Source organism: Athene noctua, chromosome 31 (genome assembly GCF_965140245.1).
Source record: "Athene noctua chromosome 31, bAthNoc1.hap1.1, whole genome shotgun sequence".
Taxonomy (NCBI): Eukaryota; Metazoa; Chordata; class Aves; order Strigiformes; family Strigidae; genus Athene; species Athene noctua.
In genome coordinates, this window is record NC_134067.1 from 1,560,589 (window position 1) to 1,577,440 (window position 16,852).

Sequence of the window (16,852 nt, forward strand, 5' to 3'; positions counted from 1 at the left end):
CCGGGCGAGCAGCAGCGTGTCGGGGGCGGCCGCGGGGTCCCGCCATGGGGGGGGGAACCTGCCCAAATATTTGGGGCAGGATGGGTGCGGCCGGGGCCCCACGGCGCTGGCGGGGCCCCACGGGAGGGGATGGGGGGGGCAGGAGCTGTGGGGCAGGATAATGGGGGTCGGGAGAGCTGTGGGGCAGGACTGGGGGGGGTCTCTCAGCCGGGGGGGGGGATAATGGGGGTCAGGGGAGGTGTGGGGCAGGACTGGGGGGGTCCCTGCAGCTGTGGGGGGGGATAATGGGGGTCAGGGGAGGTGTGGGGCAGGACTGGGGGGGTCTCTCAGCCGGGGGGGGGGATAATGGGGGTCAGGGGAGGTGTGGAGCAGGACTGGGGGGGTCCCTGCAGCTGTGGGGGGGGATAATGGGGGTCAGGGGAGGTGTGGGGCAGGACTGGGGGGGTCTCTGCAGCCGTGGGGGGGGATAATGGGGGTCAGGGGAGGTGTGGGGCCGGGATGCAGCTGCAGTCCTCCCCGGGGGGGCCGGGGGGGCCGTTCCCCGGGAGGGGGAATGGGAATGCCCCCCCCCCCCAGCCTCATAGCGCCGCCCCCCCGCTCCCCTCCGTGCCTCAGTTTCCCCACTGCAGCCTGCCGGTATCCTCCCCACCCCCCGTGTCCGTTCCCCGCGTGGGGTGGGGGGTCGGGTTGGGGGGGTCCCTGCCCCTGTGTGTGTGTGTGTCCCCCCCCCCCGGACTCACCGCGGGACCCGGCTCCGCTCCGCCGCTCCGCGCTGGCTCCGGTGGGGCGCGGCGGGGCCGGGCGGGGCCGGGCGGGGCCGGGGGGGGGCGTGGGGGGGCGGGGCAGCTCCTCCCACCCTCCCCCCTCCCGAGACCCCCCCCCCGCCCCCACTGTGGGACACCCCTGGGGGTCACCGTCCCCACCCGGATCTGAGACCCCCCCCAAACCACCCCCAGAGCCCCCCAACCCTCCCAGATCCCCTCCAGGGCCCCCCCCCAGATGTGCAAAGCCCCCCCAGATGTGCCCAACCCCCCCAAGAGATGCCCAGCCCCCTCTGGATCAGCCTGAGCCCCCCCCCCATATGCTTAAACTAACCCCCCATGTGCCTAAGCCCCCCCCAACACGCCCAAGCCCCCCCAGATGTTCTCAAGCCCCCCTAGATGTGCCCGACCTCCCCCAGATGCTCCCCCCCCCCCCCGCGACGTGCTCAACCCCCCCAGACGTCCCCCCGCCCCCCCCCAGATCCCCCCCCCACCCCCAGGTGTACCCTGACCCCCCCCAGATATGCCCCAGCCCCCCCGATGTGCCCAGATCCCCCCCAGATGTGCCCTCAGCCCCCCCCAGATGTGCTCCAGAGGAGACCACGCACCCCATTCCCCCCCCCGCCGCCCCCCCCCGTACCCCCCCCCCCCCCGCCGAACCGGTTGGGCCTCCCGCTGCTGCCGGTGTCTGTCTGTCTGTCCGGCCGTCTGTCCGGGCAGGCCCCAACCTGCCCCCCCCCCCCCCCCCCCCCTTCGCCCCCCCCATCCCACATGGGGGAACCCCAATCTCCCACGGGGGGGGGGGGGGGGGGCAGACGCTCGGATCCCACAGAGATTTGGGGGGGGGGGGGGTGTCCCTGTCCCACGGGGGGGGATGAGGACGGGGGGGGTGTAGGGCCAGGACGGTCCCACACATGGGAGGGGTCCTATGGGGTGGGGTGGGGTGTGTGTGTCCCCCCCCCCATTTTGGGCGCTGGGAACCCCCCCGGGCGGGGGCAGGTGCTGGGCTCGGCGCTGCCAAAGGCGCCCGCGGCACCGGCGCACCCCGCCCCACACCGGCACGGTGGGGGGCCAGCCCCACGGCTGCCGGGGGGGCGGCGGGGCTGCGGTTTAGGAGGGGGGGGGTCCCCGCTCCCACGGTGCGTGCACCAGCAGCAGTCGCACGTCGATCTGGGGGGGGGGACACACCCCCCCCCAATCTGGGGGGCTGGGAAGGCTTCTCTATGGGGCAGGCACCCCGCTATGGGGCAGCAGCGCCGGCTGGGGGGCTGGGACCCCTTTATGGGGGGCGGGAGCCATTTTCAGGGGGGCTGGGACCCCTCTTGGGGGTTGGGGGGTGCCCTTTGCCCCCCATCCCCGCTGCTTGCCCCCCCCCCCCAGCCCCTTGTCTGCGGCCCCACTGCGCAGGGGTGAGCGGCCCTGCGGGGGGGGGGGGCTGTGGGGGGGTCCCCCATGGGGGTGTCGGGGTGTCCCCACCTCCCCAGGTCCCCCCATGGCCCCACGGGGTCTCTGTGACACCTCGATGTGCCCCAAAATGTCCCTGTGCCCCCCATGACCCCTTATGGGGTCTCTGTCCCCCCCCCATGACCTCTGGGGGTCCCTGTGCCCCCCAGTGTGACCCCAGGGGGTCCCTTTGTCCCCCTCTTGGCTCCACAGGGTCCCTGTGACCCCCCCAATGTGCCCCAAAATGTCCCTGTGACCCCCAGTGTCCCCTTTGGGGTCCCTGTACCCCCCCCATGACCCCTTATGGGGTCTCTGTCCCCCCCCCATGACCTCTGGGGGTCCCTGTGCCCCCCAGTGTGACCCCAGGGGGTCCCTTTGTCCCCCTCTTGGCTCCACAAGGTCCCTGTGACCCCCCCAATGTGCCCCAAAACGTCCCTGTGACCCCCCGTGTCCCCTCATGGGGGCCCTGTGCCCCCCCCGCAGGCACACGTGCTCATCACCATGGCGACCCCTCCCCGCCTCCTTCGCCCCGCCCCCTTTTACGCCACTTCCGCCCGGCGCTGTCGCCTTTTCCGGCGTCGCGCCCACAACCAAGATGGCGGCGGCGGCGGCAGCAGCGGGTGGCGGTACCGGTACCACCCGGGAACGGCCCCGCCCCCGCCGGGACCCCGCCCCGCCCCGCGCGCCGCCGCCATGAGCGCGGGGCCGAAACGGGGGGGGGGCGAGGACGGCGGCCCCGGGACCCCCCCCGGGGCTGAGGAGGGGGCGCGGGTGCGGGGCCGCTTCCTCTCGGCCTGGAACAGCGTCCGATACGGTGCGGGCCTGGCGGGGGGGTGCGACACCGGACCGGGGGGGGGTCCCAAAACCGGACCGGCGGGGGACACCGGGACCGCGGGACGGGGGGACCGGACCGGGGGGGTCCAGGGGGAAAAACCGGGACCGCGGGACGGGGGGACCGGACCGGGGGAAGGGGGTCCTGGGACCACGGGGGGCAACCGGACGGGGGAGGGGGGTAACACCGGACCGCGGGGGGGTCCCGGGACGGCGGGAGGGAGTGACCGGACCGGGGGGGGGGGGTGACAGACTAAAGGGGGGCGGTCCTGGGACCGGGGAGGGGAAAACCGGGACCGGGGAGGGAGAGAAAGCGGGACCGGGGGGGGAAACCGGGACCGGGGTCCCCGCTGACCCCCCCGTTCCCCCCCCCTCAGGCTGGACGGTGCGAACGAGGCCCCATTTCAGCAAACTCTCCCCCCTCCACCTCCTGGGCCGCGTCTACCGGTTGGGAGCCGAGGGTGAGTGTTGGGGGGGCGGGGGGGGGAACCCCGCGATGTTTTTTTGGGGCTGAAGCAGGGGGGGTGTCTCCTACCCCCCCCATTCCCCCCCCCGCAGAGGATCTGGCCCGTTTCCAGCGGGATTTCACCTCCCGGCTGTGGCTGACGTACCGGCGGGGCTTCCCGGCGCTGGAGGGGACCCCCCGCACCACGGACGGCGGGTGGGGGTGCATGTTGCGCAGCGCCCAGATGCTGCTGGCCCAGGGCCTCGTCCTGCACCTGCTGGGCAGGGGTAAGGGGAGGGGGGGGAAAAAAAACCCAAACACCCCCAAAACAAAACTCCTGGGGTGCCCCCCCCCCCTCCCCCCCGCCCCGGGGCTGCCCCCACGATACCCCCCCACCCCGCCGCTGCTGCTCCCAGACTGGACGTGGCCTGAGGCGCTGCTGGAGGTGGAGGCCGGGTCGCGGCGGCGGTGGGACACAGCGGGACCCCCCCCCCGGGATGGAGCGGGACCCCCCAGGACCCCCCCAGGATGGAGACAGGAGCCCCCAGGCTGGACACGGGACCCCTCAGGATCAGCCCGGGAACCCCCAGGATGGACACGGGATACCCCAGGTGGGGCACTCCACCCTGCTAGGACCCCCCCAGGACCCCTCAGAATGGACATGGGACCCCCAGGGCCCCCTCTGCCCCCCCAGGCTGGCCACAGGGCCCCCCAGGATGGCCAAGGAAGCCCCCAGGATCCCTCCAGGACCCCTCAGGATGGACATAGGACCCCCAAGGCCCCCCCTGGCCCCCCAGGATGGCCACAGGACACCCCCCCCCCCCCCCCCCCCAGATAGCCTCAGGATGGCCAAGGAAGCCCCCAGGATCCCCTCAGGATGGACACAGGATCCCCAAGGACACCCCAGGACACCCAAGATGGATGTGGAGCCCCCCAGGACCCCCCAGGGTGGCCATGGGACCCCCCCCCAGACACCCTCAGGATGGATGCGGGACCCCCCAGGAACCTCAGCACCCCCCCCAGCACCCCAAGATGGCCAAGGAAGCCCCAGGATCCCCTCAGTATGGACATGAGACCCCAAAGGACCCCCCCAGGACCCTCCGCATGGACACGGGACCCCCCCCAGAATGGCCACAGGACCCCTCAAGATGGACATGGGACCCCCAGGGCCCCCCCTGGCACCCCAGGATGATCACAGGACACCCCCAGACACTTCCAGGACCCCTCAGGATGGATGTGGGAACCCCAGGGCACCCCCCGGCCCCCCAGGATGATGATGGGACCCCCCAGGATGGCCACAGGACCCCCCAGGATGGCCAAGGAAGCCCCCAGGATCCCCTCAGTATGGACACGGGACCCCCAAGGACACCCCAGGACCCCCCGAATGGACACAGAGCCCCATAGGAACCCCCTGCATGGCCACAGGACCCCCCCAGGAGCCCTCCAGGACCCCCAGGGTGTCCACGGGACCCCTCAGGACACCCCAGACCCACCCCAGATCCCCCCAGGACGGTCACGGAACCCCCCAGGAGCCCTCCAGGACCCCCCAGGATGGCAATGGAACTCTCCAGGATCCCCTCAGGAACCCCCCCGGGCCCCCCCCCGGGAGGCGGAGCGGCGGCACCGCGCCATCGTGGCCTGGTTCGCCGACCACCCCCGGGCACCCTTCGGCATCCACCGCTTGGTGGAACTGGGCCGGGACGCCGGGAAAAAAGCCGGGGATTGGTACGGCCCCTCCATCGTCGCCCACATCCTCCGGTGAGCAGGGAGGGGGCTGAGGGGGGGCGGGGGAGCTCCCCTCTTCATTTCGGGGGGTTGCAGCCCCCCCTTCACACGACTCAGCCCCTCCCGTGGCAGGAGGGCGGTGGAAACCTGCCCGGAGACCCGCGGCCTCTCGGTCTACGTCTCGCAGGATTGTACCGGTACGCGCCGCGGCGGCACAGAGGGGGTCCCTCTCCCCCGTTTTGGGGGGAGTTTGAGCACCCTGATAAGCAGTGTGTCCCCCCCCCTCCATTTTTTTTGGCAGTTTACAAGGGGGACGTCGCCGGGCTGGTGGCGCCCGCGCTGGAGCCCCGGCAGCGTCGCGCCGTCGTGGTGCTGGTGCCGGTGCGGTTGGGGGGCGAGACCTTGAACCCCATTTACGTGGATTGTGTCAAGGTGGGGGGGACGGTTGTGCCGGGAGTTGGGGTCCCAGTGCTGCCGCGGTGGCTCCTGGGACCCCCCGACCCCCAAATTTATACGTGTCCCCCCCCCAGGAGCTGCTGAAGCTGAAATCCTGTGTCGGCATCATCGGCGGCAAACCCCGGCACTCGCTCTACTTCATCGGCTTCCAGGGTACCAGCGCCGGCACCACGCGGGTTGGGCAGGTGGGGGGCACCCCAGGGATGGGGGGGGGCACCCCAACAACTTCTTTCCCCCCCCCCCCCCCCTTAGATGATTTCTTAATCTACCTGGACCCTCACTACTGCCAGCCCTTCGTGGACACCTCCCGGGAGAACTTCCCCTTGCAGGTGGGTGCTGGGGAATGGGGACACCCCCTCAATAAAAGGGGGGTCACAGCAGGGTGTAACCCCCCCGAAAATAATCTCCTGCCCCCCCCCCAGTCCTTCCACTGCGGCTCCCCACGGAAAATGGCCTTTGGGAAGATGGATCCCAGCTGCACCATCGGCTTCTACGCCGGCGGCGAGCGGGACCTGGAGGAGCTCTGCGCTGACCTGGCCCGTGTGAGGCCCCGGGCAGGAGGGGGGGGGCGTGTGTTGGATTTTAGGGTGCCCCCCCTTCCACCTTTCCCGATTCCTTCCTCACCCCGTACCCCCCCCATCTCCCTTCTCCAGGTCTTGACCCCCCCCTTGGCGCCGGAGCGTTACCCCATCTTCACGCTGGCGGAGGGACAAGCACCGGATCATGGCCTGGAGCCCCCCCCAGCCCCACGGCCCCCCCCGCCGCCGCAGCCCCCCCGCGCTGGCAAGCGCCCCAAAAAACCCGGTGCTGACGAGTTTGTTTTCCTCTGAACCCCCCCACCCCAACAGGACCCTTGACCCCCCCCATACACTGGATCAGGCTCTCGGGGTGCCGCTGCTGTAGTTTGGGGGGTGGGTGGCACTACGTTTCGGGGGGGCTGCTGCGGTTTGGGGGGGCCATGGTGACCCCCCCTCAGGTTTGGGGCTATTTTGGTTCACTACTGCACCGGGACCGGCGCTCAGGGCCGGCGTTTGCCGTGTCTCGGGTGGGGGGGGGGCCAAGCTGAGCCCACCCCATACCCCCCCCCCCCCCCCCCACCTCAGCACAGGGACCCCCCCAGCACCGCGGGGGCCACATTCCCACCCCCCCCCAACTGGTGGTTTTTTTGGCCATCACACGCTGCTCGCGGCGAGGGGGGGGGGATTATTTATTGCTCCACTCAGGACCCCCCCTCGTTCGTCTGTCTGTCCACCCCCCACAATTAAAAATGAACTTGAACCAGAGCGCGGCCCGTGAGGGTGTTTCTCGGTCACCACGTGTCCCCCCGGGTGCCAGATCAGGCCCGGGGGGCTTTGCCCCCCCCCGCCGCCGCCCCCCCCTTTTTGCGCTGCTGCCGCAGCAGCTGCCGGTACCGCAGTCGCCGGGGGTTGAGGCCGAAGGCTTCCAACCTCTTCCCGCTGAAATCCCGGCCCCCCAACCGCACCGCCGGGCCCAGGGGGGCTGAGCCCCGCCGTCGGGCCCCCCCGGGCTGGGGGGGGCGCGTTGTGGGGTGCGGGGGGGCCCCCTCGGGCTTTGGGGGGGGCTCTGAGGTTCCCGACTCCTCCGCTCGCTTCCGCTTGTCCCGCCGTTTCTTCCCCACCTTGGGTTTGGCCGCTGGCGCCGGTTCCTCAGGCCTGGGGGGGGTGGGGTGGGATGGGGGTGAGGGGGGACTGTGTACCCCCCTTCCCCCCCCCGCAGGGACCCCCCAAACCCCCCCCGGGGCCCCCCAAACTTACTCAGCCATGAGGGATTTGAAGATCTGTTGCTTTTTCCAAGTGTTCTGCGCCCGCCGGCTGTAGTTGGCCTGATCCTGCCGCTCCTCCTGCTCCGAGCTGGGGGCGAGGGGGGTGCTGAGCCCCCCCAAAAATGGGGGGGGACACACACAGAGGACCCCCCCCCACCCCCGTGCCCTCCTCACCGGTACATGCAGGTCTTGCGCAGGGAGCACCAGCGGTTCAGCTCCTTGTCATCAGCTGCCAGGATCTGGGGGGGCGGTGGGTGGGTATGGGGCAGAGTTGGGGGGCACAGACACCCCAGGGGGGGGCCCAGGAACGCCGCGGGGGGGGCTCTACCTCGTCAGTGGTGAGGCCGAAGTCACAGGGGAGGACGCTGCGGTACTTGAAGCGACAGGGCAGGTCCCCCACCAGGTCCTCGTAGTCCAGGTGGTAAAACTCCTCCAGGTACTGCTCGAAGGTGCTGGCGGCTGCGGGGGGGGGCACGGATTTGGGGGGGCTTCAGGGATTTGAGGGGGCGTCTTGGGGATTTGGGGGGGGTTTCAGGTATTTGAAGGGCGTCTTGGAGATTTGGGGGGTCTTGGGGATTTGGGGGGGGTTTCAGGTATTTGAAGGGCGTCTTGGAGATTTGGGGGGTTTCAGGAATTTGGGGGGGTCTTGGGGATTTGGGGGGGTTTCAGGTATTTGAAGGGCGTCTTGGAGATTTGGGGGATTTGAGGGGGGTCTCAGGGATTTGGGGGGTTTCAGAGATTTGGGGGGGTCTTGGGGATCAGGGGTTTCAGGGATCTGGGGGGGGTTTGGGGATTGGGAGGGTATCAAGAATTTGGGGGGGTTTCAGGGATTTGGGGGGATCTCGGGGATTTGGGGGGTTTCAGGGATTTGAGGGGGGTCTCAGGGATGGGGAAGGTTTTGGGGATTTGGGGGGGTATCAAGAATTCGGGGGGGTCTTGGGGATTTGAGAGTGTCTCAAAAATTTGGAGGGGTTTCAGGGATTTGGGGGTCTTGGAGATTGGGGGGGTCTCGGGGATTTGAGGGGGGTTCAGAAATTCGGGGGTGTTTCAGAGATTTGAGGGGGGGTCTCAGGACTCGAGGGGGGTCCCCGCTGTGACCCCCCCAAGCGCTCACCTGGGTCAAAGGTCGGCTTTTCCCGCTCCACCGCTTCCCTGAACCGCGTCTTGCGCCGCTGCTTCCCCAGCGCCGGGGGCTGCCGCCGTTTTGGGGGGGGGGCTTCTGGGTTGTAATCGGCGTCCATCTGCACGGGGGGGGGGGCAAGGAGGGGTGTGGGGGGTGCTGGCTGCACCCTGCCTGCACCGCCCACCCCTGGGATGAGTTCTGCCCGGCCTCAGCCTGGGGGGGGATACACACGTACCACAAAATCGGGGTCTTCGCAGTGGGGCTCGTGCTCCCCCTCCTCCCGGCCCGTCCAGGCATCCCAGTTCCAGTTGTCTGTCGAGGGGGGGGGGACACAGTGACACCCCCTAGGGGACAGGAGGGGGTGACAGTACCCACGCGCCCCCCCCCCCCCTCCCCACTCACCATCCAGCCCTTCCTCCTCCTCAAACTGCGGCTTCTCCTCCTCCCCCAGCCCGTAATAATCGTCGCCGAAACATTCCTGCGGGAGCAAAGCGTCGGGGGGGTCAGGGAGGGGGACACAGATTTGGGGGGGGGCGCACACAGAGGTTTGGGGACGGGGGGGTCGCGGACACCCACCGCCATCAGCCGGTCGTGCTGGGCGGGGTCAAAGTCCTCCTGGAGGAGGGTGGGGGCGAAGCCCACGGCGGCGTTGCCGGTGGCCTCGCGCAGCCGCTCCAGCCGCGCCGCCACCTCCTCCCGCTTCAGGTTCTTCAGCTGCTTCAGCTCCTCCCGCTTCCGCGCCTTCTCCTGCGGACGGACGGACGGACGCGGTGCCGGGGACGGACGGACGGAGGCGACGGAGCCTCTGGGTGTCTGTCCTGCCCCCCCGAACCCCCCCTCACCTTCCTCTTCCTCTCCCGAATCTGCTCCCGCTTCTCCTTCCGCCGCTCGTCCCGGCGCCGCACCGAGGTGGGGATGGCCCGGGGGTACGTCTGCACCTGGGGGGGGGCCGGGGTCAGCGCCCCCCACCCCTTCCATCCGACACATCCCCCTTTTAAAGTTTAACCCCCCCCCGACCCCTTAAACTTTACACCTTTCACCCCTTAAATTTCAGGGCTCCCCCTTAAATTTTAGATCCCTCCTTAAATCTGACACACACCCCCCCTGACACATTCCCCCCCCCCCCCTTAAATTTTAAAACCCCCACCCCTAAAATTTTACACCCCATCACCCCTTAAACTTTACACTTATCACCCCTTAAATTTCAGGACCCCCCCCTTAAATTTTACGCCCCCCACGCCTTCGGTTTTAGCCCCCTCTCCTTAAATTTTCTACACCCTCCACCCCTTCAATTTGACACAACCCCCCCTTAAATTTTAGACTCCCCCCACTCCTTCAATTTTACACCCTTCACCCCTTAAACTTTAGACCCCTCCTTTAAATTTTAGGAAACCCCCCCCCCCCTTAAATTTCAGCCCCCCCTCACCCCTTCCATTTTACACCCCCCACCCCTTCAGTTTTAGATCCTTCTCCTAAAACTTTCTACACCCCCACCCCTTAAATTTTACACCCCTCACCCCCTAAATTTTAGAAACCCCCCCCTTAAATTTCACGCTCCCTCCTTAAATTTGACACCCCCCCACCCCTTCAATTTGACATATCCCCCTTTTAAATTTTAAAACCCCCACCCCTTAAATTTTACACCCCGTCACCCCTCAAATTTTACACCTTTCCCCCCCTTAAATTTTAGATCCCTCCTTAAACTTTAGACCCCCCCCTCCTTAAATTTGACACCCCCCACCCCTTCAATTTTACCCCCCAAATCCCCCCCCCCCCCCAACCTGCTCGGCGTCGGGCTCCTCGAAGCGGAAATTGTAACGACGTTCGAAATCCTCCTGCCGGGCCAGGAAGAGCTCGCCCTCGTCCGAGGAGTCGGCCAGGCGGGGGGGGGACGCCCTGGGGGGGACACAGGGGGAGGGTGAAAGGGGTGCGGGGGGGTTTTGGGGGTGCTGGGGGGGGTCCCGCTCACCCTTCGTCCTCCTCCTCCTCCTCCTCCTGGCGGTAGCCCTGGTTGAGGATGTAATCGCGCAGGAAGCGCTCGCCGGGGTCCAGCGCGGGGTCGGTCCAGTACTGCTGGAGGGGCACCTGTGGGGCGAGGGGGGGGGAATTGAGGACGGGGGGGGGCACACACGCACCCCCCCTGCGTCACAGGGCCATCGCTGCCACGAGCTGTGCCCGGCCTCAGCCCCCTCACCAGGTCCTGCAGCGGCTCCGGGGGGGCCTCCCCCTGCCCCTTCAGCCAGCGGATGTAATCCTCCTCCTCCTGCTCCTGGGGGGGGCACACACGCAGCGTCAGCCCTGGGACCCCCCCACAAACCCCCAAAATCCCCCTGGGACCCCCCAAATCCCCCCCAGCCTCACCTTCTCCTCCGCTGTCCGGTTGCGCCGTCGGAGCAGGGCCGAGCCCCCGCCCTCCTCCTCCTCCTCCTCTTCACTGTCAGCCACGAAGGCTCGGAAGCTGCCGGGGGGGGGACACACCCACAGTTACCCCCCCTCACCATTCCGGGAACCCCTCCCAAAGCATCAGAGCCCCCCCAAAACATCGCAGCCCCCCCACCTCTCCTTCAGCTCCCGCTGCTCCTCTGCGTAGCTCCTGGAGGCCGCTCGCTGTGGGGAGAAACGGGGGGGTCAGCACCAAGGTGGGGGGGAACAGAGTGATTTGGGGGGGTCACACACAGTCCTGTGTCGTGTCCCCCCCCAACCCACCTTCCTCCGCTCAGCCGCTGCCTCTTCAGCCTCCTCATCTTCCTCATCCACGTATTTGCTGCGGGGAAGGTGGGAGGGTCAGAGTCCAGGATTAACACACCCCCCTCCCGGCAAAAAACAAAAAGACCCCCCCCCGCCCCCCCAAAAAAAAGCCCCCGCCCCCCCAAAACCCCCCTCTCACCCCTCCTTCTCCAGCACCACCTTCCTCTCATAGTCCTTCAGGTACATCGGCTTGGCCGGGCGCTCTTCCTCCTCCTCCTCCTCCTCAGCATCGCTCCCCGACGAGGAATCTGGGCAGGGAGGGGATGGGGGGTTTTGGGGGACCCCCCCGCGTTTGGGGCCCCCCCCCGGGGTTTTGGGGGCCCCCCCCCGCGGTACCTCGTTGGCTGTAGAAGGTGGCGTCTTCCCGGTAGATCCGGGGGTCCCGGGTCTTCAGCAGCGCCAAGGTCCGGTAGAAGTCCCGCTCCAGGCGGGGGTCCAGGGCCTGGCGGGGGGACCCCGGGGGGTGGAGTCAGCGGCGCGGGGGGGACCCGGGAGTCCCGGGGTGTGGGAGGGAACCCCGGTGACCGGGGCTCGGGAGTCCGGGAGTGGGGAACCCTCAACTCACCACCTCGTCCCCGCTGGAGTCGGTCTCGGAGCTGGAGCTGTCCCCGCTGTCCCCATAACGGTCCTGCACTGCGGGGGGGGGGCCCTCAGCCACCGGTACCGGGGACAACCCCCTCCCGCCCTTCCCGGTGTGGTCCTTCCCCCGCTCCGCCTTCCCGGGCTCCGTTACCCTCCCCCGAAGCCCCGCCCCTCCCGGCCGCTGGCCCCGCCCCGCTCACGCCGCTGCAGCTCCTCGCGCCGCCGGTACCGCCGGTACCGCTCCGCGAAGGCCGCGTTCACGCGCAGCTCCGGCTCCGGCATCTCCGCCCACGTGACCGCCACTTCCGCCGCCGCCGTCACGTGACGGGGGTATGCGGGGTGTGGTGTGTGTGACGGACGCGCTCCCTTTCCCTATCACCACGCCCCCTTCCCCTGTCGCCCCGCCCCGTCTTCTTCCGATCTTAAAAGGGAAACGCTCCCGGCGCCTCGGGTGGGGCCCACCCGCTCCCGCTGCTCCCCCAAATCCCTCCCCGCCCGCTCCGGGATCCCCAGAGCGCCCCCCCCGAGCCTCCATCCCCCTTCCCCCCCGCCAGAGTTTCCTCCACCCCCAGGCGGGACCCCCGAGCCTCACGCTGTCCCCATGCCTCCCCCAGACCCCTCTGTCCCCCAAAAAGATCCATGGGGTCGGTGGTCTCGGCTCCATCTTTATAGAGACAGAGGAAGGGGGGGGCGCAGGGGGGTGTCCGGGGGCTTCCGGGGGGTGCGGGGAGCCCCCCTAGCTGGTGCGGAGCTGGTAGTCTGCAAAAGGAAAATGGGGGGGTGAGGGGGGGGTGGCATCCCCAAGCTGGTGTTCTGGAGTGTCTCAGGGGGTTCCGGGGGGGTCCCGGGGGGGTCCCGGACTCACCCCCACTCTGGGTGATGTAGCGCACCCAGGGCAGCGCCTGGTACCCGCTCTTCTCGATGATCTTCATGTACCGCACCTGGAGGGGGCAGGTGGAGATGGAGCCCCCCCCGGGGCACCCCGACACCCCCTGGGGCTCCCCGACACCCCCCGGGGCACTCTGACACCCTCCATCTCCCCCCCCGCTGCAGAGGGGACGCTGCCCCCCCCCCAGGCCACCCCTGTGTGGACAGCAGGGGTCACATCCCCAGTATGTCCCCGGCCCCATCCCCTCCACCCTGGCCCCCAATGCATGGGGCAACCCGGGGACCCCCACGGGCCACATCCCCTCCACCCTGTCCCCAAAACACATGGGACCCCCTCCCCAGGGCCCCCCCCAGGCCACATCTCCACTGCCCCCATCCCTGAAACACAAGGGGCCACCACCCTGGGGACCCCACGGGCCTTGTCCCCAGCACGTCCCCTCCACCCTGTCCCCCAAAGACACGGGGCCACCTCCCTGGGGACCTCATGGGTCACATCCTCACCACCCTGTCCCCACATGGGGCCACCTCCTTGGGGACCCCCTGGGCCACGTCCCCAGCACATCCCCTCCAATCTGTCCCCCAAAGACACAGGGCCATCACTCTGGGGACCCCACAGGCCTTGTCCCCAGCATGTCCCATTCACCCTGTCACCAAAAGACATGGGGCCACCTCCGTGGGGACTCCCTGAGCCATGTCCCCGATGTGTCCCCATCACCCTGTCCCCAAAACACAAGGCACCCCCCTCCCTGGGCACCCCACAGGCCTTGTCCCCAGCACGTCCTCTTCACCCTGTCCCCCAAAGACACGAGACCACCACCCTGGGGACCTCCCTGGGGCCACGTCCCCCTCCCCAGGTGGCACCTGGATGCCCGAGACAGTGAAGTAGGGGATCTCGAAGCGGACGGAGATGGGCGGCCGTCCCTCCTCTTCCTCCTTCTCCACGCTGGGCAGCCCGAAGTGGGCGCGCATCAGCTGCTCCTTCCCCCCCTGCGCGGCACCCGCACGGCTGGGGATGGTGCTGGGGGGGGCACCGGCTCGGGGAACCCCCCAGGAGGGGACCCCGGCCTCGGGGATGGGGAGTGGGCGACCTCACCGGGAAGGATTTGATGGTCCAGATGACGAGGTTCCTCTCCGGGAGGTACCTGGCAGAGCCTGCGCTGGTCTTGAACTTGGGGGAGTCGGCGTCGCTGGGCACTGGCACCGCGATCTCCACCCCGTTGGCCACCGACTGCTTCTTGAACTGGCCCTTGGCCTTGGGGGGGGACACAGGCGTGGGGTGAGGGGCGGCTGGGGGTGCCCCGTGGGGCAGTGACCTCCCCGGTGTCTCACCTTGACCATGATCTCCACGCGGCTGTGGGAGAACTTCTCGATGACCGACTCGATCCAGATGAGCGGCTTCACCTGAGGTGTGGGGGAAAAAGGGGTCACCCCCATGGCCCCCCATGTCCCTCGCTGGAGAGGGGGGGCCCCAGCCCCCACCTGGGTGTTGAGGCGGTAGGACATGAGCTCGAAGTCCCCGTCGGGGGGGATGAAGGAGATGGTGCGGTCGTTGTCGAAGCGGGACAGTCGGACGCACTGGTGGAACTTCACGTCCTCCAGCTCCACCGACTTGTTCTTGCCTCCTGGGGGGGTGAGGGGATGGGGACACGTCACCCCCCTGTGTCAGGGCTGTCCCCAAGCCCCGCCCCCCCCATTGGCCTCACTCACGTCCCGTCAGCTCGAAGAGGACGCGGTCGTTGAGGCCCAGGCGCAGCTCGGGCATCCCCGAGAGGAAAACCTTCAGCTTGATGGTGCCCACCACCTCGCTCAGCAGCACGCTGCCGTTGGCGCTCACCTGCGGGCGCCGGCACCGGCTTCATCACCGGCACCATCCTCATCCTCAGCCTTATCACCAGCCCCGCCACCGTCCTCATCCCCATCCTTGTCACCGTCCCCATCACCAGCCCCGTCAACCTCAACATCCTCATCGCCATCAACGTCACCATCCTCATCAGTGTCTTCATCACCAGCCCCATCACCATCCTCATCTTCATCCCCATCACCAGCCCCATCATCAGCCCCATTGTCACCATCCTCATCTTCACCCCCATTACCAGCCCCATCCCCAGCACCATCATCACCAGCCCCAGCCCCAGCCTCATCCCCAGCCCCTCTCTCACCATCCTCATCCTCATCCCTACCACCAGCCCCATCCTCATCCTCATCCCTATCACCAGCCCCAGCCCCACTGTCACCATCCTCATCCTCATCCCCATCACCAGCCCCATCCTCATCCTCATCCCCACCACCAGCCCCAGCCCCATTCCCCCACCCCACCCCCAGCAGCAGCCCCTGCCACAGCAGGACCCCCACATCCCCCTCATGATTTGCAGCACCCCCCTCGTGGTTTGCAGCCCCCCGTCTCCATTTGCAGCCCCCCCTCCCCACCTCACCAGCAGGTTCACCGACTCGATGACGTCGATGAAGACCTCGTTCTTCTTGTACTTGATGCCCTCGGAGCGCCAGGACACGGCGTTGGTCACCGTGGTGGGGACGCGGGACTTGCCCGTCTCCAGCTTGTTGCCCTCCTGCGTGATGTACCTGCAGTGGAGGGGTGCAGAAGTGGGTGAGGGGGGTGTGGGGGGGTCCCAGTGTGCTCCCCCGCCCCCCCTCAGCCCCGCTCACTCCTGCAGGATCTTGCTGTCCGTGGTCTGCGGGAAGCCGAAGTCCATCAGCTCGTCCAGGAGCTCGTAGACGATGACGAAGTTGTCGCGGATGCTCTCCTCCTCCAGCTCCTTGAAATACTCACAGAAAACCTGGGGGGGGGCGTCACCGGGCACATCCATCACCCCCCTGAGGAAAGGAGCTCCCCAAAATAAGGGTCCTGTTCCCCACAGGTCCCCCCAGCTCACCTCCACCACCTTGTAGAGGAAGGAGTAGACCAAGGAAGCGTTGCCGTTCTTCTTGGTGGTGGCCACCACTGGCGGGGGGGGGGTTAAGGAAAGGGAGAGCACTGGTGGGGGGGGGAGTCCCCCCGCTCCTGGGGGTTGGGGAGGGGGCTCGGTGGAAGGATACGGTAGAGGTTGGCGTGTTTGATCCAGAGGAAGTGGACCTTGCCGTGGGTCAGGAGGGGGGTGAGGGCCCCCTCCTCCTCCCGCTGCAGCACCAGCCCCATGAAGTGCTCGATCTCCCCCAGCCCCACATCCCCTTTGTAGTTGCGGCTGATCAGCGGCTGGGGGGTGGTGATGGGGGGGGGGGGTGGCATGTGTTAGAAGTGGGCCCCCCCAAACTGCTCACCCCATCCCCGGGGTCACCGGGGTCACCGCCAGGCTCCGGCACTGACCTTGGCTGACCTTCAAGGCCAGAGGTGCCTCCCACCCCTGACACCTGGCCCCCCCCGGGGGGTTTGGGGGGTGTAGAGGGGTTGTTTTTTGGGGAGGGGGGGCTCACCTTCCCCTTGAGGTCCAGGATGAAGAGGGCGGAGGCGGCCATGGCGGGGCCCCGGCAGCCACCACGTCACCGTCACCGTCACCTGCGCCAGGTGAGCGGCTGCGCCCACGGGCGTGTGGGGCCCTTAAAGGGGACGGCCCAGCCCCACAGACACCCACGGGGGTGGGGGGGGACACCCCCCCAGGTTTGGCCACCCCATGGGGGGGCATCAGCCACCTCTAGCGCAGCCAGGTGGTCTCGTAGGGGGATGTGGGTTGAGACCACTCCCCCCCCCCCCCCCCGACACCCCCCCCCCCAGGGGACCCCCAGCTTGGGCTGGGAGGGGGGGGGCTGTGCAGCACCCTGCGTCCCCCAACTCAGCCTGGGGGGGCCCTGCAGCAGCCTGGGGTCCCCACCCCAACCTAGGGGGTGTTGGTGCACCCTTGGGGGTCTCTCATCCCATCCTGGGGGGTCCCTGAGGCACCCTGACCCCCGGATTTCCCAACACTGGGGGGCCCTGCAGCACCCAAATCCCTCACCCTACTCCGGGGTTCCCTGCACCCCCAGCCCCCCCGATCCCCCTCCGGGAGGGTCCCTGCATCCCCAAATCCCCCAATACTGGGGGTCCCTCCGGCACCCTGACCCCTGTATCCCCCACC

The 16,852-nt window shown here is 68.5% G+C and overlaps 3 protein-coding genes across 5 annotated transcripts; 1 reads left to right on the forward strand and 2 right to left on the reverse strand.

Annotated features, from left to right (window-relative positions):
- The first annotated feature begins 2,789 nt into the window (after nucleotides 1–2,789).
- On the forward strand, nucleotides 2,790–6,944 carry ATG4D (autophagy related 4D cysteine peptidase). The gene is made up of 11 exons (XM_074930107.1): nucleotides 2,790–3,018; nucleotides 3,413–3,496; nucleotides 3,594–3,767; nucleotides 3,897–4,091; nucleotides 4,989–5,238; nucleotides 5,338–5,402; nucleotides 5,507–5,637; nucleotides 5,736–5,814; nucleotides 5,914–5,990; nucleotides 6,084–6,203; nucleotides 6,315–6,944. The coding sequence occupies exons 1-11, from the start codon at nucleotides 2,898–2,900 to the stop codon at nucleotides 6,489–6,491; spliced, it is 1,473 nt and encodes a 490-aa protein (XP_074786208.1). The 5' UTR covers nucleotides 2,790–2,897; the 3' UTR covers nucleotides 6,492–6,944.
- Nucleotides 6,945–6,980: 36 nt separating this feature from the next.
- Nucleotides 6,981–12,238, reverse strand: KRI1 (KRI1 homolog). Its single transcript, XM_074930106.1, has 19 exons — nucleotides 12,098–12,238; nucleotides 11,881–11,948; nucleotides 11,652–11,757; nucleotides 11,455–11,563; nucleotides 11,274–11,331; nucleotides 11,125–11,174; nucleotides 10,929–11,025; nucleotides 10,762–10,836; nucleotides 10,537–10,652; nucleotides 10,349–10,463; nucleotides 9,410–9,505; nucleotides 9,144–9,314; nucleotides 8,970–9,045; nucleotides 8,803–8,879; nucleotides 8,559–8,685; nucleotides 7,773–7,903; nucleotides 7,619–7,683; nucleotides 7,437–7,532; nucleotides 6,981–7,334 (listed from the first exon to the last, which is right to left on the reverse strand). Exons 1-19 carry the CDS (start codon nucleotides 12,177–12,179, stop codon nucleotides 6,998–7,000), a joined length of 2,052 nt encoding a protein of 683 aa, XP_074786207.1. The 5' UTR covers nucleotides 12,180–12,238; the 3' UTR covers nucleotides 6,981–6,997.
- Nucleotides 12,239–12,545: 307 nt separating this feature from the next.
- Nucleotides 12,546–16,330, reverse strand: AP1M2 (adaptor related protein complex 1 subunit mu 2). 3 transcript variants are annotated; one of them, XM_074929814.1, is made up of 13 exons: nucleotides 16,215–16,330; nucleotides 15,840–15,996; nucleotides 15,677–15,744; nucleotides 15,450–15,580; nucleotides 15,218–15,365; nucleotides 15,084–15,116; nucleotides 14,493–14,619; nucleotides 14,265–14,407; nucleotides 14,115–14,186; nucleotides 13,879–14,037; nucleotides 13,647–13,772; nucleotides 12,763–12,838; nucleotides 12,546–12,656 (listed from the first exon to the last, which is right to left on the reverse strand). In XM_074929814.1, exons 1-13 carry the CDS (start codon nucleotides 16,254–16,256, stop codon nucleotides 12,634–12,636), a joined length of 1,305 nt encoding a protein of 434 aa, XP_074785915.1. In that variant the 5' UTR covers nucleotides 16,257–16,330; the 3' UTR covers nucleotides 12,546–12,633. The 3 variants fall into 3 exon arrangements, with proteins under 3 accessions (XP_074785915.1, XP_074785916.1, XP_074785914.1); XM_074929815.1 differs by lacking the exon at nucleotides 15,084–15,116; XM_074929813.1 differs by lacking the exon at nucleotides 15,084–15,116 and having other exon boundaries at nucleotides 14,493–14,614; nucleotides 15,213–15,365.
- Between the last annotated feature and the right edge of the window lie 522 nt (nucleotides 16,331–16,852).